General features: G+C 40.1%; 2 protein-coding genes across 3 annotated transcripts; both read left to right on the top strand.

The window, feature by feature from the left end:
* The first annotated feature begins 233 nt into the window (after nucleotides 1-233).
* Nucleotides 234-6,277, top strand: fcer1g (Fc epsilon receptor IgFc epsilon receptor Ig). Its single transcript, XM_078275579.1, has 5 exons — nucleotides 234-452; nucleotides 3,471-3,562; nucleotides 4,133-4,180; nucleotides 5,021-5,044; nucleotides 5,177-6,277. The coding sequence occupies exons 1-5, from the start codon at nucleotides 386-388 to the stop codon at nucleotides 5,228-5,230; spliced, it is 285 nt and encodes a 94-aa protein (XP_078131705.1). The 5' UTR covers nucleotides 234-385; the 3' UTR covers nucleotides 5,231-6,277.
* A 1,103-nt stretch (nucleotides 6,278-7,380) lies between these two features.
* Nucleotides 7,381-25,547, top strand: nectin4a (nectin cell adhesion molecule 4a). Of its 2 annotated transcripts, XM_078275576.1 has the most exons (12): nucleotides 7,381-7,483; nucleotides 7,592-7,844; nucleotides 12,237-12,434; nucleotides 13,275-13,442; nucleotides 14,555-14,833; nucleotides 15,599-15,716; nucleotides 20,224-20,378; nucleotides 21,145-21,304; nucleotides 21,675-21,750; nucleotides 22,079-22,141; nucleotides 23,048-23,233; nucleotides 23,340-25,547. In XM_078275576.1, the coding sequence occupies exons 2-12, from the start codon at nucleotides 7,790-7,792 to the stop codon at nucleotides 23,733-23,735; spliced, it is 1,854 nt and encodes a 617-aa protein (XP_078131702.1). In that variant the 5' UTR covers nucleotides 7,381-7,483; nucleotides 7,592-7,789; the 3' UTR covers nucleotides 23,736-25,547. The 2 variants fall into 2 exon arrangements, with proteins under 2 accessions (XP_078131702.1, XP_078131700.1); XM_078275574.1 differs by having other exon boundaries at nucleotides 7,412-7,844.
* Nucleotides 25,548-26,462: the final 915 nt, after the last annotated feature.

Consider the following 26,462-nt stretch of genomic DNA (forward strand, 5'->3'; position numbering starts at 1 on the left):
GTGAGTTGTATTTATTTCACCTTTACATTGCATTAGGGTGATTTTAGAGGGATTTATATGATTTTAAACGCAAATCTTTTTCAAACTCGCCATTTCCTTGACTCGTCTGAAAATAAAGTGTTAAAGATGAAAGCAGAGACAAAAGCCTCGATGTGTGTATATGTCCTTCCTCTGGTTGGTGTTAAAAGGGGAGTGGTCTGGTGTGATCTAAGACAAATGGACTTAGAGCTCAGACCACAGCTTCCCCTGTTGTCAGTGAGGTATGAAACATTCAAGTGTTCACCAGAACGCAGACGAGAAGGAAAAACCCACCCATAAGTTGTTGTGTTTGCTGTGTGCTGGCCACTTTGTGGAGCCAAGTTATCTGTGTTGAGCCTGTTTTACCATGGCCATGTGTGGCAGGAACCTGTTACTGATGGCCATTCCTCTGTGGATGAGTTTTGGGAGAGCTGGTGAGTTGAGACATTAAGTTGGCATATACTGACCTAATTCAGATACATGAACACAAGCTGCGCTGTTGACTTATATGGTTAAACAGGGTGAATATAACGGGTCTGTTGACATGTTGATGAATTAGTAAAACATGAAAATACTACTTTTGGCATATGTTTAATGAGAGCAGTGAGTTGTCTTTGTATTTTTTACTTTTGGCAGTGTTGGCAGCAGAAATGTAGTCACCACATTACGGTTCCTGTGAAAAGAGAAGTTGACCTTGTTGGTTCTTGTGGCTGGTGTGCATGGCTACTTTTCTGTGTTACGGTTGTCATGGCAAATATTCAGCATTTTAGGATTATTACAATTAAAAACATGTATGTGAAACTTAATGTAATAAACCATTTTACAACTTTCAATGCATTTCTACACACCCGTATAGACATGCATATCTAGCCTTGAACTGTCAGTTAATATTAGGCATCTAATAGACCAAGAAGACATTAACAGTTGAGCTAAAACAGTGAAAGTAATAGAGAAAGTTGGCAACCTTTTTAAATCATTTAATTTGAGTAGTTTAAAATAAAATAAAAAATAAAAAAGCCAAATAGTTAATGGTTCCAGCTTTTCCAATGTGGAGATCAGCTTCTTCTCCGTGGTTATGACTGTTTGGACGGTCAGACAAAAAAAGCAATTCCAAGACAACAACTCAAATTATGAATTTACCAAATTATTAATTGATTAATAGAGAAAATAACTGGGAGATTATTTTATAATTCAAAAATAATCGCAAGTTTTAACCATGAATGGTTGCAATTACTTTTTTTTCTTGTGTAATTCAGAAATTCAAACGGGTGCAATCAATGTGTAGCAATGTTGAGATATTTCAGCTCTTTATTCCAAACCACTGACTGACTACGGCCTACTTCTAGTATCTGTGGTTTATAAGGCACAGTCAGAAAGACCTCACTTTTGAAAACATGTTTCCTCTATCAACTTAGTATACTGAGCAGTTAAAAAGATAGACCTGCACAAAGACACTTTAGAAATCCCTCTATGTTCATCCTTATAACACCATCAGTCAGTTGCAGGTGTCTGGAGGTGGGAGAATCCACTTACTAGAAAAAAAGGCTCTTAAATTGGCTATAGAATACGAGCGGTGCTAATTGTTATCAGACTATTTTGTATTTTAGGGGACTTACGAAGCTATTTCCTTTGCAACATTGCGGAAACCAAAAGAGATGGTGGTGTGTTATCTACATCAACATATCTCTGGCCCCCGGCGAAGACAACTTGTACAGCTGAACAGCGGCATTCAAAACTGAATTCAACATTTTCACTTATAACTGTCCATCCATAACCAACATGCCAAATATGTCCGACGTTAGCCGTCAATATCATGTGCAATGTGTGGGAAGTAATGACGTGATCACAGATTTCAGAGAAGTGGTTCATTTCCACTAAATTAAAGGAAGGGACGGAAATAGAGGTGTGTTATGGTTGTCATGGTAATGGTTATTGTATCTAATTGCAAGAAAATAAACTTTAGAGTTTCATATATCAGTTTAGTTGTATTTACACTATGAGGTCAAACACTAATTAGTTACCTCTGGGCCAATTAATGGTTTAGGTGACCCATAAAATCTATTGGAATGTTCTATTGAACATGTACTGCATATGGTCAAACGATCATATTACAGTTTGAATATGACTGAACAATGGGTGAATTGTCTTTACTGATGAAGTAACTCAAGAAACAAAATACAAAAAATATGGATTGCACTGTGCCACGTGAATCCTTTCCAGTTAAGTAGAAAAAGTCAGTTAAAATGATACATTATAAAGATAATTTATGATGAATTAAATGTGCTAATGAGTCAGTTCCATTGTTCTGTCTTAAATGTATGTAAGTTATGTTTTTGAAAAGGCTTTTAAACTTTACTTTTAATTATTGAATTTGCTAATGTGACTTCCTGTCAAACGTTTTTTTGTGTTTAAACGGTCACAGTTTTAATTATGTCACCTTTTTCATTTAAATGAAGGGAAGTCGAACCCACAGCAAAAAGACCTCTGATTGGTCAGTGTTGTTTTCTTTCACTTTTAAATTAAGTGATTATGAAAACAGTTGCTATTTAAGCAGTAAATCATAAGATGGAATATGGCAAATGTTATAACAAAAATAACATCTAAAAGCCATTTGAATTAATTTGGATTATCATTTTATAACTTTGATCATTTTTACCTGATGGTCTGAAGACCAAAACATCCTTAATAAAATACATCGTGGTCCTGTGCTCACTCTACATTATCCCTCTTATTACATGGCCACTTGCTAAAAAAAAAAAATCAATATTTGACACTAAATATTAATTTAAAAATGATTTTATTGATTTAAAAATCAGAGTCTATGATCACAACTGCATCCATAGCAATAGTCTGTTATTCAGCTGTCTTTGACAGTAATTGACCGATCACAATTTAGTATTCAACAAAACTGTATAATAAACATTTTTAACTGTTAAAATAAGTAATCACTAATGGGGTTGCATGTACAACAAAGTTGACAAAAATTATTCAAATGACAGCAATAGGAAAACAATAATGGGTAAAAGCTTGTCAACCTCCACGTGCTCCTACTCCTACAATCAGAATGCAAGTATGTTCAACGAAATAATAATCAATCCTCTAATTCACCATATTTCATATGCAACCCTGTGCAGCCATATAACACTTATGGTTTGCTCTGTATGCCTTCTTAGGTAAAGACTGCTGTCTCTGTTTGTGTCACAATCTGAGATGGTGACAGCAACGTTACAGAATACTGTTTTGAAAATTACAAAGAAAAAGCCCCACTGTCAGATGATTGCCAACTGATACATTACAGGATATATTGATGCAATAATAAGGAAAAGTTTATTAAGGGAGGAAGGGCTCTGAGATGAATCTGTAATGATGATGTCAATGTAATCACTTATTTTGTGATCAACATAGTGTATGTAGAAGGGCTGGTATTAAAGTGTTTTCCTGTGCTTTCTCAGCTGCTCTTTCAGACACCCATATCTGTTACGTACTGGATGGTATCCTGTTTATGTACGGCCTCATCCTGACAGCTCTCTACTGTAGACTCAAGGTTTGCATGCTACATATTCGCCTCTACAAGAAACATCCCATGTATATCACGAATGATGTTTATGCAAAAACAGAATCCCTTTTGATTGGGAATGAACATTACATTTTTCATTATCTGACGACAGACAAGCTGTAGTATCATTAAAAAGCAATCTGGTACATGACTAATGTTAATGTAAAATAGGGTGTCGTCAGCGAAATGAAGCACAGGGGAAAAAAATGGTCAAAGACGAAACATTTTTGCTAGAATACATTAATATCATATGCAGATGTGTAACCTTTCTCAGTGCAACTTAGATTTAGATTTTCTGATTGTGGAATAATTATCGTTTGCTCCCAAAATAAAACTTAAACGAGCCAGAGCTTGTTTGCTTTTGACTTTTGACAAGTCATGTACCAGGAGCATGGAGTGCAATCTTCACTCATGCACCAATATGTTCTTATGGCCAATAAACAGAGTTAAAAAGTTAATGAAAATACAATATAAAAATTACTTTACAAATGGATGGTAAAACTACAGTTTGACACACATGTTCTTCTTTCAACTTTCACTCATTTAAAACTTCTGCAGATCCTCAATGCTCGGGAATATGCAGCTGAGAACGCAAAGGGCAAGAAGGTAAGAATAAACACATACAAACTGTACATGCGTACCTAACACAGAAATGGCTCATAGTCTAAAATGGATGTAGAAGGCTTAGAAACTCTTTAGCAGAGAATACAATTCACCACAGCGCAAACTGGAGTTTCAGTGAACAAACCAGAGGCTGAGCTTCTCTGGAGGCAAAAATAATCTCACCGGTAAACCTCAGTAGGGCCAACAGCGACATGTTGTTTTTATCTCAGCAGCCCAGCGCTGGCAGCTGTTAAAGTATTCTGATGCCTCTGACCCAGCTGTCTCATCACATTCCAATGAAAAGCCTATTTTCATTATTATGCTTTCATTGGTGGCCACCTGCGACTAAATTGCCCTGTTTAACTGCTAAATTCAAGGTGGATGGCCATTTTTAAATGAAAAATAAAAATGATCAGCATTAAAAACAACTTTTTTTTTTATTGGTTCATTCATGTGCATGTTCCTGGGTTTAAAAGTAACTTTCTCAGCATGCAGGGCTGACCTCTAGCTCACCCAGTAGAGTGTGCGCCCCATATAGGCTGAGTCCTTGGCAGCGGCCATGGTTCAAATCTGACCCGTGGGGCTTTGCTGCATGTTGTCTCCCCCCTCTTTCCTCTCTTCAAGCTGCTCTGTTAATTAAAAGCACATAAAAATGACACGTGTGTTGTGCTTTTCTGGCTTGCACTTCTCACATAGCTCGTTCTTCCTCTTTCCCAGGGCTCATACTTTATGTTCACATACATACGTACCCTGTCACAGCCAGTTACCAAGACAAAAAAGACAATGTCACAATGTGTGTGTTCTGAGTCATACAGAATCTAATATTGTTCTATTCTCTGACAGAATGTTGAAGAGGGCATCTACACAGTGAGTTTTGTTGTTGTGATGTAATATAAAGACAGCTGATTGCTTAATTATTATCATTATTATTATTATTATTATTATGAAATTATAGTGTAGACTGAATTTCTCATTTTCATTTTCCTGTTTCACCTCCAGGGTTTGACTCCTCACGCTGCAGACACTTATGAAACTATTGGCATGAAGAAGTGAATCCAAGACAGATCTTTTCCTTTAACCCTCTGAGGTCTAAGGGTATTTTCGCACACTTCTTACATTCCCTTTTTTAAGGGTATTTGCTGATCCCCATGTGTTTTGTATCAAAAATGTTCAGAACAAACTGTATAGTGATATCCACATTTTCTTTCCCAGAGCAATGTGTAAAGGGATCATTTGGCGCTAAAGCTGAAATGTTGCTGTTGAAATTCCTCAAATCTCTTTTTGAAAACAAACCTTAAGTTATGATGTGTTGTACAAATTGTTTCGGTGCTTGAAATGAGTCCACCAAAGTCCTTAGGTTACACATGATGAAAATAGTAAATACATGTCTGAAATGAACTTTTGCAATATCGCTTTTTGAGTAGGGGTTTTGTCAAACATTGTTTGGACTCAGCGGTGCTTCTTTCGTCCTCAGAGGGTTAAATCTCTCTTTTTGTTTTATTTAAATATTGCATATCTAACCTCGCTTATTAGACTATGAGAGAATGTGAGATTGCGTGCACCAGTGTTCATTTCCCTTTTTGCTTTTAAGGGAAGTTAAGAAAGACGACACAGAAATAAAGAAGTTGAGCACAAGATGGGGAATCTCACGAATGCTTACCCTTGTTGCTGTAAGGTTTTTATTTTTATTTTTTACTGTTCTGTTGCATATATTTAATTTTCACGCAAACACATTTTAAACTGTAACGCTTCAGACACACTTTGTGTTGTAATGCTTATAAAACAAAAAATGAAATGTGTTGTATTTCGTGTGTATAGACGTGTTGAACTCACTTCCTCTTTTAGGCAGTTTGAGTCTAGTTAGATGTTTAGTGCAAGATGGTAGATACTGTAGTAAAAATAGCTGGGTTCCAAACCTCAGAGATACTGAGCAGTGTTTCCTGCACACCACCGGATGGCAGTGATGGTGTCTTTGCTGTTCCATATCCCACAGGAAAGTGTGTGAAAACTCATACCTGTGTGATGCATAAAGCTCTTATACATACACAGCACCTATTAAATGTTCAACTTGCTTATTAAATATCTTTGTCTCTCTTTGAATTGCAGTGGTATATCAGTGGTATATTAGGTTTATATAGGGCAGGGGGACCAAACTCAAGTTCACTAAGAGCCACACTGGACAATGAGAATCACATCAAGGGTACAGGCATATACAGTTTACTGACATGCTTGTATTTAATCAAAAACAAGTTTTTGACTGTCTCATATAGTTCCAGTTTGGTCGACATGAAGCCCACAAAAAAGTCAGCAAATAAAGTTTCTTAGCCATTACAGAAAGGAGCAAATCAAGCAAAAACAACCATTCTGATTATATTTTTTAAAAATGGAATCACAGGCCTGAATATGCAAACTCTCTGGTTCTGTGGGAATTTCTGAGTCTCAAAGTCAGCAAATCTGCCAAATTCTGCTTTGAGTGTCGCGTGGTTGCAGTTTGAATAAACAGTTTCCCGTCTTTTTGGTTTAGCACACAACTAGACGGGCCAAAATGTATTGTGAACCTAAATGGATATTCAGGCCATATCAAAATTCGCAAGGGGCCGCATTTGGCCCGCGGGCCTTGAGTTTGACACATGCGATTTAGGGAGTGGTAAACCTCCAGTCATCCTAAGGTGAACAACCACAGAAAGGAATACAACTAAAAATTGTCTGACAGTGGTTTGGCTACCAACCAATGAAGCTCCTAAAGATTTATGTCTGAAAAGTTGTAATCTTAACCCAGATTAGAAACATGTTTGACATGTAACCAATAAAGGGGAAAAGGGTTGTAGTGTGGTGGAAAAAAAATGTGTTACGTGCTATTGATTTATGAGGTGGTTGTAGATGATGACATTTCATTTGGAGATTAAATGATCCAAACGTGGGCACGATTCCTGTTTATTCCTGATTGTGATTACAAAATTCTGTCTTTGTGGTGCTCATATTTGCTATTTGTCATTACCCATTTTAAAATTTAAAGGATTAATATGTTGTTTTCCTAGGGGAGGAGGCACAGGCCTAGTATCATGTCCAGTCTGCGTCACGTGGACGCGGTTTAAACTGTCTGCTTTTCACCTGCCTCTCCTCTGAGCAGAGCAAGTAAAGACGCGAAAATAACTGTCATGTTGCCTCAACCAAACCGGAAAGGTGACTTTTGGTGCAAGTGTGTGCGTATGTGAGTGTGTGTTTATGGGTAGGTGTGTGTGTGTGTCAGAGGGGGGGAGAGAGAGAGAGAGAGAGGTACAGCACAAACAGGTGTATCCCAAACAGGTAAAGCTGCTCCTTCTTTTTCCTAAAGGGCAAACATGATGGCGTGTGCTTGACAAACCAACACCTAAGCACACTGAGAGGATTTACACTTTTTTTTTTTCTCACAAGGACTGAGTTTATACAACTATAAGATTCATATTTCTTGCCCAGGACGGGGCTTCGGAAAGGGATCAAGGATGGAGGCATGAGTCCGCCCTCGGTGCTTCATGCATATACCTGTCATTAAGGATACCATTACCTGAACTGATGAGCTTGATTTCTGCGCTGAAATTGTCCCAGCTTGTGCACGGTTAACTGCCGAAGAGAATGACACCTCTGCTGAACAGACTGTCTGGGTGTCTCTGTGTCCTCTGGATCTTTGGTAAGAAGGCTTTCCAGGTTTTCCTTTCTGCAGTCTGTCCAAAGAGATATCATGCAGAAATTGATCTAAGACTTTACATTATGTCTGTGTTTTCATCACATATATAAATATATATATATATATATATATATATATATATATATATATATATATATATATATATATATATATATATATAAGGTCACAAAAGTGACCTTATTGTAGGCTATGATACTCCTATAGGCCTGTTCATAATACCAACAGACTGAATAACGGTGTTAGGCAAAAATAGGTATTTAGGTTGGTACCTTTAGTTTGTTTTCTTATGAAAGCTGGCCGACAGTATCTCGTGCATATTCATAAGCTAAGTTGGGTACACTCCGGCAGGATATCCTTTGCTGGAGCAGTGCTGTTACAGAAAACACTACTACTATTTCTGGAAAAACAGGTTACTGATGATCCATCCCCTCCTTCTGTCTGATTCAGAGGAACTCTGTGGACCCTCCTAGTGTGTGTGTGTGTGTGTGTGTGTGTGTGTGTGTGTGTGTGTGTTTGCGTTGCTTAAGCCGAAATGTGTGTCTTGCTGTAGGTCTATGCATGTCAGCCTCAAAAGGTCTTTCTACTGAACTATTATTACCGTATAAAAATGTGTACTACTATTACATACTATTACTTATGGAATAGGTAAAGTGGATATGTATTTGTTTTAATCCCATACATAAAGGCAGGATAGGCCGAGTGTTATTCCAATAATGCAGCACAGGCAGATTCCACAGTATGGCTTAAACCTCAGGGTGACAACGACACGCACGCACACACACACACACACACACACACACACACACACACACACACACACACACACACACACACTCTCTCATGGAAAAACACACCTGTCAGCAGAGTACACTCATCAGGTCTGCTGGTAAGTGTGTGAATCACATACCCAACAGATATTCCCATATCAGGTATTGAATCAACACCTGTAGGCCTACGAGCTGCTCAGTATGAGACTGATTCACACATACACCCAAACCTGTGAAGTTACGTTAGCGACATTTCCATGGGAATTAGAGTGGGTCAACAGAACTGTGTGTGACGGACAGTATTATGCTCTGTTCCCACATAAGATCTTTTACATTGCAGTTGTATCAAAACTGTATTAATGTTGGTGGTACCATAGGAAACTACTGTGCCAGGAGGTTTTATTTAACTTTTTTGTTCTGGGCCTTGTTGTGTCGCGTTGAAGATGAAGTCATGACAGTTTCACGTGGCGTTGCTATGGCAATCAGATAAGAATCCCACCTACACTGGAGGGGTACTATCCACAGTGGGAAACAAAAAGAGAAAAGTACTGGTACCAAAAAAGGGGAGTGGAGTCTAGCAGAGCCGAACCATACAGTGGAAACATGGCATTAAACTGAAAATGTGGACTTGTGAACACAGATCCTGTAAGTGACCAAAAACAAGTTAGAACTGCTGTCTACAGCACAATAACTTTAGGCCTATTGTGTGCAACAGCAAACGGCTAAATCAGAGATACATGCTTCAAGTGGCACATTTGACGGGTGAGTCAACTTTAGAGGCGACGGATGAAAAGGCCAGCCGTATTGCATTTCAGCTTACATACACATGGCGTGTCATGTAATGCGTTGATAGTGATATTGATAGTGTTTGGCAGTAACGCCAGCTGCTGAAATTCATTTTCCATGCAAGCTGTTTTCCTTCAGTCTCAACAGGGTCACGGCCATCAAGACATCGCACCTTGTGATCATTCACCTGCAACACAAGCCTGATGCCAAGAGCAACAACATAATAATAATAATAATAATAATAATAATACACTGTGATGATGAATCACCCGTCCAGGCTTTTAAGTGGCATAGGCAAATGACACTTTCTGGCATTGGCGTAGCACTCTCACAAAACAGAATCTTTTCTTTTTTTTAGCAGCGTGCCAAGAGAAATATCCCTCTGAGAGATGCAAACAAACTTCCTAAACCATGAAATGCAGGTTGCAGGGACCAGCATCCTGTGACTGTATATTTCCTGTGTGCACTTTATGACTTTGCTGGAGGACAGCACAAGATAATCTGAAGCCCTGTAGTTTTTCTACACCAAACAAAAGAAGAGAAAAGCAGACAAAATGTAAGAGGGATGCACGCGGTTTATAGTGTTTCACAATACACAGTGTGTGTTTCATGTCTCGTATCTTTCCTGAGGCCCTGGACGTCTCGCTCTGTCCAGACACTGAGGTAACCCACTGTTAGTTTGCTTTGAAAGCTTATCTCGAACAACTAGTTAGGCGACATATCTTCGCTTGTGCGTCTTCTGATAGACAACATGTTTTCAATCCTCCCTCTTTTCTGTCTTCACTCTGTGTGGACTCTTCTAACCCTGTCTGTGCTCAGCCTTGCCTTTAAGTTCAGCCCCTTGAATTGAATTGTTTATACACGCCGTTATACTTTCACTTGTCTGGCACACAGCCCGTAAAAAAAAACACAACTTGCCATTTCCTACACTTTGGTTTTTATATGGATTAAACAATAAGAGTATAACGTATTAATTAGTGAGCTTTAGTGGTCCTGGTAGGTGGATATTGTTACCTTCAAACAGAGCCAGGCTAGTTGTTTGGCTCTTTATGCTAAGCTAAGGGGGGGCTTAAAGAGACAGGCGCTAAAAAGGAGCGTTTCAGATAGAGGGTGGATACAGGTATATTCAGACAGTATGAGAAAAAATAATGTGTTTTTTCAACATTAAAGCATGTAAACATGTTCTGGTAGAAACATGTTTTTTATTATTATTATTTTTTATATATATATATATATATATATATATATATATATATATATATATATATATATATATATATATATATATATATATATATATAATTAGCTGATATGGGACCTTTAACTGACAGATATGAGAGTGGTATGCATCTTCTCATTTAAAACTCGGCAATAAAAGCAAATAAGTTTGAATACTTCAAACGTTCAAGGTAAGACCTTTTGAACTTCTATGACAAAAGAAGAAACTTGGACCAAAATGATAGCGACTTGACAGGTCAGCAAAGATAAGTTCCTAAGACTAGACCACATTCTTCAGTGGGAGGTGACCCTTCTTTAGTAATTTGAGCTTCTTCCTCGTGTAGCTACTCTCTTTTTAAGTTGGCAAATGAGCAAGAAGAGCAGTTATCTTGTGCACTAAGGGTGCAAATGGGACTATTTCCACCTGTAGTCCCTGGGCAGGAAACGGAGAATAACATCTCTGTCAGAAGGGGGAACCTAACACTGGAGTATAAAAACACAAACATAAAGGACAACAATCAAATTTCACAGTATTCAAATTCGCCCACAACAACAACAACAACAACAACAAAACCCACAACATAAAAACACCACTCCGACAACAAGAACCACAACATGAAGACAACACTACACCAACATTACAATTTCCCAACATGAAAACACCACAACAACAGCACCAACAATAAAATCATTAAAGTGCTCATATTATGCTTTTTGGCTTTCCTCCTTTCCTTTATTGTGTTATATATCTTTTTGTGCATGTTATAAGTTTACAAAGTGAAAAAGCCCAAAGTCCCCCCCAAAGGGACTTACCATCTCCAACAGAAAACACTGTTCACAAACTGCTCCAAACAGCTCTGTTGTAGTCCAGCCTTTACTTCAGAGACAAACGTGGTCACTTTGTAACACACGTTATAATGCTCGCCTAGCTGCTAGCATGGCACGCCCTCATACTCTGCTTCTGACTGGCTAGTAGTCCTTACCTAGGTACTGTCAGGGCACGCCCTCATACTCTGCTTCTGACTGGCTAGTAGTCCTTACCTAGGTACTGTCAGGGCACGCCCTCATACTCTGCTTCTGACTGGCTAGTAGTCCTTACCTAGGTACTGTCAGGGCACGCCTCATACTCTGCTTCTGACTGGCTAGTAGTCCTTACCTAGGTACTGTCAGGGCACGCCCTCATACTCTGCTTCTGACTGACTAGTAGTCCTTATCTAGGTACTGTCAGGGCACGCCCTCATACTCTGCTTCTGACTGGCTAGTAGTCCTTACCTAGCTACTGTCAGGGCACGCCCTCATACTCTGCTTCTGACTGGCTAGTAGTCTTACCTATGTACTGCGCATGTGCGACTCCCAACAAAGATGGAACAGAAGTGAGATGCCTCACTCTGTAGCTAAAACAGAGAGCTCAACACACAGGGTGAAAAGAGGAGCTGCAGCAATGTGTAGTACAACAAAAATATGGTGTTTTTTTGAAAATGAAACCATGTAAACCTATTCTTATATAACCTCTAAATACAATTATGAACCTGAAAATGAGCATAATATGAGCACTGCAACAGGACTTCACAGCATGAATTTACCTACCCCTCTCCTCTTGTAGTTACAGTGATACAGGGAGACTTTGTGGATCTGCCATCAGAGGATCCCATCCGCTCCTTGGCAGAGGTCGAGACCACCCTGCCCTGTCGCTATCAGCCAACTGGGGCAGACACTGTGGTGCAGGTTACCTGGTATAAGGAGAAACCCGGTGCCACCAAGGAGCAGATCATCACTGCACACTTCACCGATGGACAGACAGGTCAGTCGGTACCGTGGCTGAGTGGCATTTGCTCTGCCACATGCTAAAAAAAAAGTTTCTTTAAAGCTATAGTGCGTCGTTTCTGTCGCCCCTCGTGAGCAATTCTAAGTAATGACAAGAAAACTGTTGGCGCGTCCACATGATACAAGCCTTCCGTGATCGCACAATTAAGTGTGTATAATTGTATGTTCATATTTATTTCAACAGGAACCGTTTTGACTTTGTCTTAATTCATTTGCCAATCCTCTGACTGTATTTTCCACATTTTGTACCACTTTCTGCACCACCTTTTCTCACAGTGAGAAACTTCTCCTTATTGTAGCATTCACCCTTATTTGCCCATTCCACCTAGCACTTGTGGAATAATAAGTTCATTTGTCAGTTTCAGTTGATGACTGTTGGTTGGAGGCGTTTTTTCTCCTCCGCTAACAGAACTAATAGAGCTTTAGGGAAAGTGCTCACAGCCATCTAAACGTGTTAAATGAGCTGTGGACTGACAGTTTTGCTGTGGTATTAAAGGGGTATTTCATGGGCGCCAAGATTCTGATCGTTTATTTCTGGTTTCTTATCTTTTGGTAGGGAGTTAGGAATTGAAGCTTAAACCCATTGTGAGTGTGAAACATGCCACAGACATAACATTGTGAGCTACACACCCAGAATGTAAATCCAATGTCTAGTAATAGTGCAGGCATGTGTATGGGACTGGAAGTGACAAAGAAAAGCCTGAGGTCTTTTTTAGACTTAATTATTTATGTCACATCCTTCTTCACATGGCCTTTTAACTCTCTTCCTCCCTCCCTCTCTGTCTCTCTCTCTCTCTTTTTTTCTGCCTCTCTGCAGCGTTTGGGATGTGGTCTAGACGTGTGCGCTTCAAGAGCACCGAACCCACCGTGGACTCGTCTCTGGTCATCTTGAGCACAGAGGTCTCCGACGAGGGGAAATACCTGTGCCGTGTCGTCACCCACCCCTCCGGCAACTTTGACAGAGAGATGTCCCTCATTGTGTGGAGTGAGTTCCTGATGAGTGCTGACATGTCACACAAGGATTCAAACTGATAGCAACACAAAGGGAATCACGACGCCTGCCAACAGGGTGTTTGTTAGTCTGCTTTTCAAAATTGCACAACTAAATTTAGATTCACATGTTTTCTCAAAGTAAAGCACTTGTTACACTCCTCACAAGGTCATAATCACCAGCATAGGACACATAATATGATTTTGTTTTATTGAGGAATCTGATTAGTTTTTTAGAGAAACATTTATTTGATATTTTCCAACATTTTTACATTATTATCCCACACCACCAATTACTATCCTTATATATTTGATTGGTTAATTATTCAATTTTTAGCTCTTACTTAGACTAGAGCAGGGGTATTTAAATACAAGCTGTACTGTAGAGGTCCACTTGCAACATTTCCAGGGTGTCAAAGCGTGCTGGAGGGCTGGATTAATATACCTATATATATATATATACATATATATATATATATATATATATATATATATATATATATATATAATATAGTCATATTTAAGTTCTACAAACTATAAATGATAGAATGAATGAGTATTTCTCAGTCTACCCATCTTTAAGTGCACATGTTCATGTCAACTATTCTTTTCTTTGCATAGGTAGTTTTGAACATGCCATTTCACCTTTTCAAGTTTTTTTGATAATTGTATTAATAACAAGTTACCTATAGCTGACTTGTTTGTTTATTTGAAGCTGTGAAAGTAGTTTAAACTCTGAAATCTCTGTAGCATTAAACTAGACTAAACAAGCAACAATATAAGTCAAAGTTGGGAAACAATGGCAACTAAAATGGTTTAAAAAGTTATAAAGTCATTAGTTCACTTCGCCCACTTCACACCAAAGAGTTGAGCACAGACGAAACCACAAATAAAGAAACCTCTCATGTGAAATCAACAAAATATAGTTCTGCTTTTTTCTGAAAACTGTGTGCATGTACCAGTCGCCTTTGGTGAGGAAACGAGTGAGAACATGTGTTTACAGGGCTTTTAAAGCTCTCTTTAAGGCTATGTGTGCATACTGCTAAGTGTGTTGACTTATCATCAGCGTCTTCCCTCTGACCAAACATTGTAACAACCCCCCTCCAGCCGTTCCTATCTCCATCCTGGACCCTGTGATTCTGGTGGAGGGACAGTCCTTCCAGCCGGCCGCTACCTGTCGCTCTATAGCCCACCCCCCTCCCCAGCTCTCCTGGGACACCGACCTGAATGGCCAGTCCACCAATCGCTCCTCCGACAACGGTGCCGTCTCCTCGCACTTCTCCCTGCACCCCCTGAGGAGCATGAACGGCAAGAAGCTGGACTGTCTGGTGTGGCATCCCACTTTGGAGGGCCCCCGCCGGTTCAGCAACAAGCTGGTGGTGCACTGTGAGTATTCATCACTATCATACAGAAGCAGAGTTACATTTTAAAAAAAAAAGGTTGAATTGACCCCTGGATGCAGAAAACTCGTTCAAAACGCACTCTTGTTCAAAACGGTTTCATCATTGGTATGGAACCCACGCAACTTCTAGGCAAGACCCACCCTTCAATAGCATTCACCCGCTACTATTGGCCAGGCGTCCATGCTTACGCAAGGTAACGTAACCCCATTTGTTCAGGTCCTATCCCCTGACCAATCGGCTATCCTAACCTTAACCGCTCGAGGTCACTGCCAATCAACCAATCGGGTTGCTTTGAGCCATAATAACGCGTCAGTGAAGAGACTTCAGAAGCACCGTATCACTTTTTCACGTTCCTCTCTTTAATAACAGTTTCATTTGCAGTAGCATATCAAATCCCCTTTCCTCAGACATGTTCTTGAAACCCTAATACATGATCATTCTGAAGTGATCAACAAAGCCTACGTACTTCCTCTCTTTATCTTCATAAGCACTGTATCACTTTTTCCCATTTCTCTCTTTATTGAAAAAACATTTGCCGTACCTGAATGTCTTTACCATATTAAATTCCCTTCCCTCAAAGATTTCAACGATTAAAAAAAAAAATATGAAAAAAGGATTCTAGTTTCTTTTCTTTTCTTAAAAACCCCTAACACATGATCATTCTGAAGTGATCAACAATGCCTCCTTTTTACCCTTAATAACGTGCCTCAGCTGAACAAAGCTGACCCATTATTGTTCTTCCTCTCAGTCCCTCCACATGCAGAGGTGTCTGGCTACAACGGAGACTGGTCTGTGGGTATGGAGAATGCTGCCCTGAGGTGCGTGAGTGGAGGAAACCCCAAACCACAGAGTTTCACCTGGACCAGGTACAGTAGGACCCGCCTCCTTCTTTGGCTGTCTGCTACTCATGTGACTAACTGTCTGTTGTGTCTGGTCACTGTTACTTTTCTCGTAACTTCTGACAGCAATTAAACCAATTATTTTTGCTTTAATTCCACGGTTGTGTTCAGGCGAGGTTCAGCGGTGGAAGAAATATGCAGATCCTTTACTTAAGTAAAAGTACTAATACCACACTGTGAAAATACTCTGTTACAAGTAAAAGTCCTGCATTGGAAATGCTACTTAAGTAAAAGTATGTAAGTATTATCAGAAAAATGTACTTACAGTATTAAAAGTAAAAGTACTCCATGCATAAAAAATCCTCACATTTTAGAAACTGGAAACGATCCAAACTGTTCTGTCAATCAACTAAGTGTTCAATGGTCTAATCATTTCAGCTAGACTACACATTGTTGGATAGTTTAATTTATAATAAAACATTGTATTTTATAAACTACATGTGCTTTGTGTGCAAAATCTTCATGTGTACAGTAACTAGTAATTAAAGCTGTCAGATGAATGTAGTCTAGTAAAAAGTACAATATTTCTCTCTGAAATGTAGCGGAGTAGAAGTAGAAAGTAGCATGAAAAGAAAAGACTCAAGTAAAGAGCAAGTACCTCAACATTTGTACTTGAGTACAGTACTTGAGTAAATGTACTTAGTTACATTCCACCACTGGCGAGGCTACAATCAGGACATCCTCAGAGGCCAAAGTCAAATGTAAAAGAAATCCTCCATGTGACTGGGATGTTTTTATTATTGCTCCACTCCTGCTCTTCTTTAAAGGTGCTCTAAGCGATGTTGGGTGACGTTACTTCTTGTTGACGTTCGAAGTATAGTCAAATAAGCTCGCACCTCCCTCCTCCTCATCCTGTCCCCTACCCCTCCCTTCCGCGCACTACACATCCATGGCACTAACCCCCCAACCCCCACCCCCAAATCCTGTTGTTTGTTATTGGCTGGAATTATTATTATTATGTTTAGTGGTGCAGGTTGGCCAGTTTGATTTTATTGCCGTTTGTGGAGCCTGGGCTGTCTAGAGAGAGCGTGTTTTTTTACAGTGATGACATGACATGAAGCCTTACAAATATGTGTGTGCGATTGGCTGTTTAACCTGTGTGGAAAATAAAGAACTTACCCTGAAACGGGATGTTACGCAAGCAAATCTGCGACTTTAGCGCTATGGAGCAATGTTTTCATGAGTGGGTCTCTGTTTACTGGTGTTAAATACGCAGTCCTGCTGATGGTTTCCTGCCATCTGAATTCAATTTCAAATTGTATTTCATTTGATAGGGATGATGCAATTTAACATAGTTCCAATATAGCCCTAGTTGGGATTTTACATGTAAGTGTAGGTTAATGGAAATATACAGCTTTCAGTATAACACAACCACAATACACTATATGGAGATACAATAACATACACACATTAGACATTACGCATATCACACAATATGCATCACATGATGACACATCACACAATAAACATAAACCAATACACCATGGTAATTTACAGTGCAATTAGCTAAACATGCACAGCTCTGGTTTGCTTTTATCCAGCACTTAGTATTTGCTGTAAACGATTTTATATCTATAATTATATTAATTTGATTTCAGTTGGTAATGTGTTCCAGAGTTGACAGCTCGTTGTGGAAAAAGCTAACTGTCCAAATTTAGATCCACAATTAAAGTTGCCATTTGCCATGCTCCTAGTCACTCTGTTACTGCCTTGTCTTTGAATAGATCTGGAAAGAGGCTCTGGTTCTCGGCTGTTAATGCATTTGAAAACTAATTTGAGAAAACAAACATGAGTAATCTATTAACAGCATCCACTGATTGACAGAAATGTAGCAATTCGCCCACAAATGTTAGTGACGAAGACTGCAGCAACAAAACGTGGATGTAAACAATGCATGATTTCAAATATTCAAAAGAAAATACACTTAAATACTTTTGTCAGACCTCGAGGACACACACAATGCATGTTATGTCCTAAACAACTGAGAGCATCTATTCAGTATTAATTACGTTGATCTCCACCCTTTCCACATGCCTTAACCAAACAAGCCCTGGCATTGTCACCTCCTGATTCTGCTGCCTGAATGGAAACTGACATATTCAAATGTTGCGTGTGTCATGCGACACATTGCTGCCCAGCTTTAAACACCGGACCTGGGTTTGACTTACTCTTCTGCCTGAGTCACCTGGTGGCATCTATAAGCAGTTTCCTTTAGTGCGTTATTATATTCTCAAGGTGTGGCAGAGAGAGTTTGGCTAGAAAAACGTGTGCCGCAAAAAGTGATTGGAAGCCTCCCATGGAAGTATGGGAAGTGACAGTTAGGCCCTAAGGGAGAAATTCCTGACACAGATGTGACACTCTAAAATGTAAAAGATTAAATGCTTGGTGATGTTTCTTCTGATTTGAGTTGTTTTTGCCATGTGGTGATTTATATATTGCCTGTTGTTAGTCACAGGAACACACCTTAGTAAAAATGCAGACACACGCCATGCACTCAAGCATACACACTCATGAATGAGCATGTATTTACACACACACACACACACACACACACACACACACACACACACACACACACACACACACACACACACAAGGCGGGCAAACCTGTTGGATTTGTCAGCAAAAGGGTGAAGTAATAGCTGGTGTCACAGTGTCATGTTGCGGCTTGTGCTGAGAGCAGACAGATGAGACAGTTTCACACGGAGGGAGGAAGAGGGGGATGGGAAAGATGAGAAAGAGAAAGGGATGAGCAGTCCCAATAAGAGAGAGAAACTGGTGGGAGCAGGTAGGTAGAGAGGTTTAGTTGAGCCAAGGGGGCGGCGAGAGGAGGAAGAGGAAGCAGAATGTGGGTATTTGTGTGAGATGTGTCTATATGTAAAAACAGACAGTTCCTTTTTTCTGCTAGTGGTATACGTTAGTGTAGCCTCTGTGAAAAGAAACTTGCTTCAGTGCATATGTTCCCATAATAGTTAGAAAAAACATCCGGTGTTTGTGAGGCAATGCTAGTTGATAATGTTCACAGCAAGAGGCAGGCATTAAAGGTCAAGTCTGTTCCAACCGATTCAATCAAATGCACCCAAAACAACAACACCGAGGCAACACCCTGGACTGTGTTGCTCATCGAAGTTTCTAAAAGATTGTCCCTGAGTCATACTGCCAGGAATTATGAGGTGGTTCCAAACAATTAGGAGGCATTATTGAAATATCAATGCAAACTGAAGAGATGAATCCCTGATTAATCCTGTTAAACACAGAAGTAACTCTCCTCCTAAAAGTTTCGGAAATGCTTTCAAATGGTGTTATTGTGCTTTACAGTACGTTCTCCAGTTAGTTTGTGGCGTGGTCAACATGAGCAGTCATAGGCAACCTGGCTGAACAAACGAAACTGCACCGCCTACAGAAACGTCCGCTTCATAAGGGACTGGGAGCAAGTCTTTACAGGGGAGAGGAGTTCAGAAAAGAAGGGGGTTATGTGTTTGTTTTTTGCTGTATGAAGGGTTTTCACATTTTTTGGGGGGAGAGCGGGGGAGAAAATTAAAGAAAGCAGAACTACATTAAAAATAAAATGTGTCAAAAGCAAGCGGAAACCTCTGTGCCTGAAAGATGAAGACTATGCAGAGGTGCCTTAAACCTGCATTCTTTCTGTTGGCCAGCATGGCCACTGGTTGCAAAAGAAGTCTGATTGTGTAGAAGTCTATGAGAAAATGACCCTACTTCTCACTTGATTTGTTGCTAAACATTTTCCTAATGAGTTTATGGTCTCAGTTGCTAGTTATAAGTCTTCTTTAAAGCAACACTAGAACACTTTTCCCAGCTTCCCCTACAGGTTGGAAGCGGAATTGTCCATTACCACTGTCGTAATGTCTCATTATGTCTCATTCTAACTACAGATCCGCTACCCGATCGGGCAAACTTGCATAATGTAATGTAAAGGACAATTCCACTTCCAACCTGTAGGGGGTCCGAAGTGGGAAAAGTGCTCTGGTGTTGCTTTAATACAGCATGATGCTCATTTTGGGGGGTATCATTTAGGGTGTGGCTACCTTGTGATTGAAATTGGAATTCCTGGTATTGTTGGGTCTTTGTAAATGATAGAGTGTGGTCTAGACCTACTCTATCTGTAAAGTGTCTTGAGATAACTCTTGTTATGATTTGACACTACAAATAAAATTGAATTGAACCTCTATTGTGGCTTTATGTGAAAATGATTATTTCATTGCCATATTATGGTTTACATTTAATAGTCATTAATGACAAAATGCCAATCAATAGTGTTACTTTACTTATTAGGAGATATTGTGGGGAGGGTGTTTTTTTGTACAGTGAAATATAGGACAAAAACATCACATGTGAAGATGTTGCAACGTATTTTAAAATGTGGAACTCAGATTACCATTTAACCCAGATTATAAAGTAAAAATGTCCATGTGTTAATCTAAATGAATGTAACTTTGTCTCATTTTGTTTGCAGAATTGGGGGACAGTTGCCGGAAGGTGTGATCCCCCACCCTAATGGAACCCTGGTTTTTGGACGACCCCTGTACTTGTCAGATGGAGGCACCTACCTGTGCGTGGCGAAGAATGACGTGGGACAAGGGAAAGCGGAGGTGGAGATTAGTGTGACAGGTAGATGACGGCGATGTTACATCAAATAGCCTATGAAGACTTACTGTGAGAACATATACAGTACATCCAGGCTTTTCCCTGTCATTATAAGGTTTAGTTGCAGCACCTGAGCCGTTTTGGGCATGAACGTAACTAAAAGACTTTTTTCAGATCTAATGTTTGAAATTTTTTAGCAAGTTTTGCCTTTAAGCTTTTTGAGTGTTATTTTATTTCTTATCTGCTTTAGCTTTTCTAAATGTTTTAGCCACAGATATGGTAATAATGGGGCGGCCTCTAGCTCACCCAGTAGAGTGTGCGCCCCATGTAGGGTTAGTCCTTTACAGCAGCCCGGGTTTGAATCCGACCTGCGTGTCCTTTGCTGCGTGTCATCCCTGCTGTCCCTTCCCCCCTTTTCTGTCCATCCACTGTCACTATCGAATAAAGGGAAAAGACCCCCAAAAAAATAATCTTAAAAAAAAGATAGGGTAATAATAATGGTCCAAAGTGATGTGAAAAAGAGACGCAAAACTACCACAAACTGAATACAAAGAGACGCCAAATGACCACAGAGACCCAAAACAACCCCAAAGAAAACAAAAATGACAAAATCCCACAAAGAGACACAAAATGTATGGGGAAATTGCATTTGTTTTAATTGAAAATGCACCTTTTCTTGAGGAAGGACGCCTAAACTCCCCCGGCCAAATACACGCACCTACGTCTTCCTCAAAGCTAGGAAAACACTGTACACATCCATCAACTCCCTAACTCACTCTCTACTTTACAGAATCTGGCCAAGAGAACAGTGGAATCGAAAACAAGCTGCTGATCATCGTGGGGGGCGTGGCTGGGGGGCTGCTGATCTTGATGTTCATCATCATCATCGCCGTCACTTGTCATCACAAACGCAGGAACAAGAAGCTGGAGAGGGAGCTGACTGTGAGGAAGTATGTTGACTTTCTCTTTCATTAAGATGAGAGGGGACTTTAATGATGTCTGCAGGGAAAACTGAGCCAGTAAGAATAGCTAAGAATGGAAGAAATCAGCGCTGTTAAGCATGTTACTACTGACAGTAGAGTGTGTTAAGTAGAATTAGAGGAGCAAGAAGTGTCAGATTCAGTTGATAAATGACTGTGTGGGGCTGGATGTGCAAAATAACAGCAGAAAATATGCATGACAACTAAATGAAAAACATGCAGTATGAAGTATACATTAAGACTTCAAATGCTCAGAAATACGCATCATTCACAGGGGACCTCTGTCATTTTCTTCAGTCATTTAAATATCTCGCTCCTTTTTGTCTCTGGTTTCTCACAGGGAGGAAATAAGCACTCTCACCAGGCAAGCTTCTTTCAGGAGAATGAACTCTGTCAGCACAGACACCAGAGGAGCGGTACTATGACTATGAATTATTCTTTTCACACTGAGCATACTGTCCTACTGCAGCATCACCTCGTGTTTTCTCCTGTGTCTGCGCGACCTGATTCAGGCTGCTGGTCCCATACGTTTCACACAATCCAAGAGTTTTTATTTAAAATATGTTCTGTGATTGAATACCCAAGACTGTGTCAGTTAGTTGTTGCAGTCAAATGATAATATCTTTCTTCACTTACAAGTGAGTGGGTTTGGAAGTTTTCAAATGACATGATGTTAGATGCACAGACTTTTATTTTCCCCCCAGTCCCACATCTAATCCAGCCCTCTGTTTCTTTTCATTACAGACAGAGGAGAACATCCCTCTGAGGGTGGAGGGAACCATAAGGACCAGCATGTCTTCCCTGGGGGTCAGTCATATATATCTATATATCTAACTCTGCATGCAGGAACAGGGTCGCTGAGGCTGAGGCTTTTTATTTATTATTGGAAACCTAATTTTTCATAAATGTTGATATACATGTTTGTAGACAAAATTCACATTGTTGCATGTTTAGGTGACCTGCTGTGCACTGAGTAAAAGACTTGAGCAGGTCATGATTACGCTAACAACGAATTAGAATCAAATTGATTGGAAGTGTACACATCTATTTTCCCTATGATAATTACCAAACTACATAGTTCTTTCTAAGAAGCGTCTTGGAAATGATTTGGAAATTATTCTGAAATTTTAGGCCCATAAAAGGGTTACATAATCTTGCTCTGAATTCTGTTTTTTTTTTGTTTTTTTATAGTAAAGCAAATCTAATTTCACATGAGGCCTTGTGATCTTGGCAAGAGAGGCTAGCTGTCTCCCCCTGTTTCCAGTCTAGCTGTAGCTTTATATTTAGCATACAGATACACAGGGGCGTAGCATAAAATTCTGGGCCCTGTAGAAAGGCATTTTCTATGGGCCCCTCCCCGCATCCACAGCTATTCATTTTAGCATCTTTTTGGGCCCTCCTCACATGAGGGCCCTGGTTTTTCCCCCCAGTCCGACGCCCCTGCAGATACGAGAGCGGAGTACATTTTTTTCTCATCTAACACTCAAGAAAAACAAATAAGCATATTTCCCAAAATATGGGACTATTGCTTTAATTCATCAATTCGCATTAGAAGTAAATAGATCTCAGTATGACTTGGCTTGCTTCAAATTTATTCTACTCTATAACTAAAGCCTCTTCAGTTTAAATGAAGGGTGCAAAAGGCATTAGAATCTTTGCGCCCAATCAGTGCATGAGTAAAAACTGATCAATGTCTTTTTTCTGCGCTGACAGGAGGCTCACTGCCGTGACAGCCGATCTACTAGCTCAGGTGGACGGGGAGGAGGGGTAGCGTTTGACTACCTGGGCAGGCCAGTCTTGCACAACAACTCGCGGAAGGGACGGGACAGGCTTCTGGATAGAGAGGAGGAGAACCGATTTAGAGTGGAGACATACGTGAGAAACAGCGCTATGTCTTTAGTAAGTGTGTCTTTGTGCGTGTTTATTTCTGGGCAAGACCCAGCTTATTAACCTCTGCATATTTGACGATGCAATGAAGAAGTGTGTCTGTTCTGTGTCGTTGCAGCAGGAAACTCGTTTCCACCCTCCTCTGACGCCATCGACCGTCCCGAAGGTACAGTCCATTGATGCCGTAAGACAGCTAAACGGCATCGCCATTATCCCATCAGATGGGGGTTCAAGGCCAGGAAGTGTTACCAAGAATCACCAGCACCCTCCTTTGAGCTCCAACTACCCACCGGTAACAGATGAGGATGAGGATGAAGTAGATGAAGGTTTGGGGGGTCCCGCCAGTCAGGAGCATCCCGATGACCAAGACAGCGAGACCAACAGCTCCCAGGTGTCCGAGGCTCACAGCACACGCTATCTGCAGACTAACGGCACACTCAGACCAAAACCCCGGCCAAGCCCCACTGTGGTCAGCCCCCATGCCTCTCTGATCCACAAGGCCCAGATAGTTTAGGAGGCAGCTGGAAAATAACATGTGAAACTACAAGAATGGACAGCTCTGGTTTTGGAGGTGGTTCAAACGTGGATACGCGGACAAAGTTGGCCCAGGAAACCAGTTTATGGTCAATTATGAAAAATCTGCCCCTTGATTACAATGCTGCTTTTTCTTTATTGTGTGTGAGACATGATGCAATAGAATAAAGTCTTAAAAGGAACAATCTACTCTAAAGCATCTACTGGACTTTTCTGGATATCTAATTTCTGCCTGATGTTTGGTCATCACACATTGTGTTGTGTATTCCCAAAGAGTATTGGCACAAACTAAGACAATGTCACAATATTTCCAGTGCAGCTATTCTACGGTTCATAGCAGACGATACTCTTTGCTCGTCTTTCGCAATGCAGTATCTGTTGCTCTGTAGCAGGGGAATGCAGTAGACATACTTTTTGTGTGGGATGTCGAAAGCAAGAACATCAGTAGGAAAATCAGGAAAAAAGCAGCAGGAGAAGTAGAGGAGGCTTTGGGAAAAGTCGTTACATCAGAACCATACATTGCAACACCTCCGTACCAAGGGTGGATTTAGGCTGTAGTGGTGTTCAGTGTATCAGTGACTGTGTCTGTGCTAAGTTCCCCTTACACAACACGGTTTGGGATCTGATCCAAACCATTGGGTTGTTCCTGTCTTGCCACACCTGCAACATGCATACCTCCATACTGCCATACTGTCCTTGTGCCCTTGTAAGCGCTGAGACATTTTGGATCAGATAAAGCCTTCACACAGCCAAAAATAGTGATACATGTAGTTGATTTGGCGATCTGTAAATCTGTGCAAATATGCAAAATGATTTTTTGAATGAATTATCTCTTTAAATCCCAATCATCAATACAGTAAATAATAAATTAGCTGACACATATAGCAGATAAATAAATAATTAACATACCCTGCTCCTGCTCCTATGTTGGCGAGAATGAAAGTTTTAACACTACATATTAAACACACACACACACAAAATAAATAGAAGTGTATATATGTTGTGCACACAGATACACAGTGGATGAAAGCTGGAAAAGCTGCCATATGTTTGTAAAATACACTTTTATTTCACTTTTTTTCTACTGCATTATGTGCTACCTTTGTGACTACACTAGAGAGAGACAGAAAAGCTGCCACCTTGTGGACATAATTATCTGAACGTATTTTTTATTCCAAGACAAGACAATGACTTTCCGAGTGCAGATTCTTAATAGTGTCGCAAAATCAAGCATGTCTTATTTATCTGTAGATGAATAACAGTAGATAGCCTACATGTTGTATATACTGTATATGTATTGGGTTCTGTTACAGCTCTGAGATGAGAAGCAATGTGCCAAAGGGAAAATATTAAAAGAAAAACATCACTTTTGCTTTTTTGGCAAATATGAAGTATTATTTTGTTCTTCACACATGTATTACACTGTACTGTTTTGATTTGTGTTACTTTCTGTAAATACAATACAGATATGCGACAGTTTGTGTCAAAGGCAATGTGCCATGTATGATTTACCATCAGCCAACAGGGAAGAGCAGCAGATGAATGGTATTATGTGTGAATGTAGGTTGTATTTGTTGCAGACAGTGCCCCCTGATGTATACTGCTGGAAAGTGCAGGGATCTGAAAGAGCCTGCTGCAAAACTACAGAACTATGAAAGACTCTGGATTCCCCTGGGATTTCGAAAAAATGATCTTCCGGGTCACTTGCCTGGAGTTTCATTTATTTTAAGGGCTATGTATGGGTATCAGCTTGTATTGATGGGTTGCAATAAATGTGTTTTTGTAAATCTTGGATGCTAACTTATAATTTCTGGATCATTGAAATATGGGGGTTTACACTTATACTTATTCTGGGTTGCTAGTGAATTGTCTGCTGAGAATCCTGGGATTTTTTAGCAGTGTGAAAGAAAGTGCCTTGGGCAGGGCCGGGTTAAACTGCTAAGAACAGAATGAGGAGTAGGCCATGTTGATTGTTTTTTTAAGTGGGGTTGTATGATAATTATTATTCTAAAAGGCACTGACTATATGGATAAGTACCTCATACAACCACGCTTCAGAATATCCGAACTGTCCCTTTAACCACCTGTTCCTTCTACTCTAGGTGCTGAAGTATCCTGTTGCATTATGCTGGATGTGCAGTGTGTCAGTAAATTGGTGGTACAAATTCATTCAAGAGTAAGCACCATGCAAGCATAACATCAGCTAAAGAATTGAAGTTAGCCTATTGAAATTAGATTTTGACCCAGAGCCATACACGACATAACATAATTGGTAGCAATGCAGAGGACACCACAGGCTCTTATAATTCCGTGTGTTGGTTTCGCCATACAAACCCCTACCAAAATAATGATCAATTAATCGAATTACCACAAACTAGGCTAGTTACCACACAGTGTGGCCTTCAGGGCCCCAAAAGGGTCTGGAGCCTTAAGTCAGTTGGCCACTTTGTGTGGTTGGTAAATGGTAATCCAGCCCTGGCTCAGTCCAGGGACCTCCTATGAAACTGAGGCAGGGTTTGGATGTCAGGGCGGAGGGTTTTTCCTTGGTCCACTTTAGCTCTATCACAATGGGAGAATGTAGCCTACAGTAGCCTATGTATAGCCTAAACAAGACTATTTTGGTAGTTTGGTTGAAACCCCACTTTGTTTATAGGGCCCTTGACATGCAAATGTCTACCACTGTTGTTTTAATAAAATAAACTAAACAA

The sequence above is a fragment of the Sander vitreus genome, chromosome 19 (genome assembly GCF_031162955.1).
Source record: "Sander vitreus isolate 19-12246 chromosome 19, sanVit1, whole genome shotgun sequence".
Classification (NCBI taxonomy): Eukaryota; Metazoa; Chordata; class Actinopteri; order Perciformes; family Percidae; genus Sander; species Sander vitreus.

What these genes read in the sequence shown, in the direction of transcription:
- fcer1g (XM_078275579.1), top strand. Translation starts at nt 386, where the DNA reads ATGGCCATGTGTGGCAGGAACCTGTTACTGATGGCCATTCCTCTGTGG. An exon ending in GATGAGTTTTGGGAGAGCTG is followed by an intron (nt 453 to 3,470) that starts GTGAGTTGAGAC and finishes GTGCTTTCTCAG; the next exon opens with CTGCTCTTTCAGACACCCAT. An exon ending in CTCTCTACTGTAGACTCAAG is followed by an intron (nt 3,563 to 4,132) that starts GTTTGCATGCTA and finishes AAACTTCTGCAG; the next exon opens with ATCCTCAATGCTCGGGAATA.
- nectin4a (XM_078275576.1), top strand. Translation starts at nt 7,790, where the DNA reads ATGACACCTCTGCTGAACAGACTGTCTGGGTGTCTCTGTGTCCTCTGG. An exon ending in CAGAGTTTCACCTGGACCAG is followed by an intron (nt 15,717 to 20,223) that starts GTACAGTAGGAC and finishes TTTTGTTTGCAG; the next exon opens with AATTGGGGGACAGTTGCCGG. An exon ending in GCACAGACACCAGAGGAGCG is followed by an intron (nt 21,751 to 22,078) that starts GTACTATGACTA and finishes TTTTCATTACAG; the next exon opens with ACAGAGGAGAACATCCCTCT.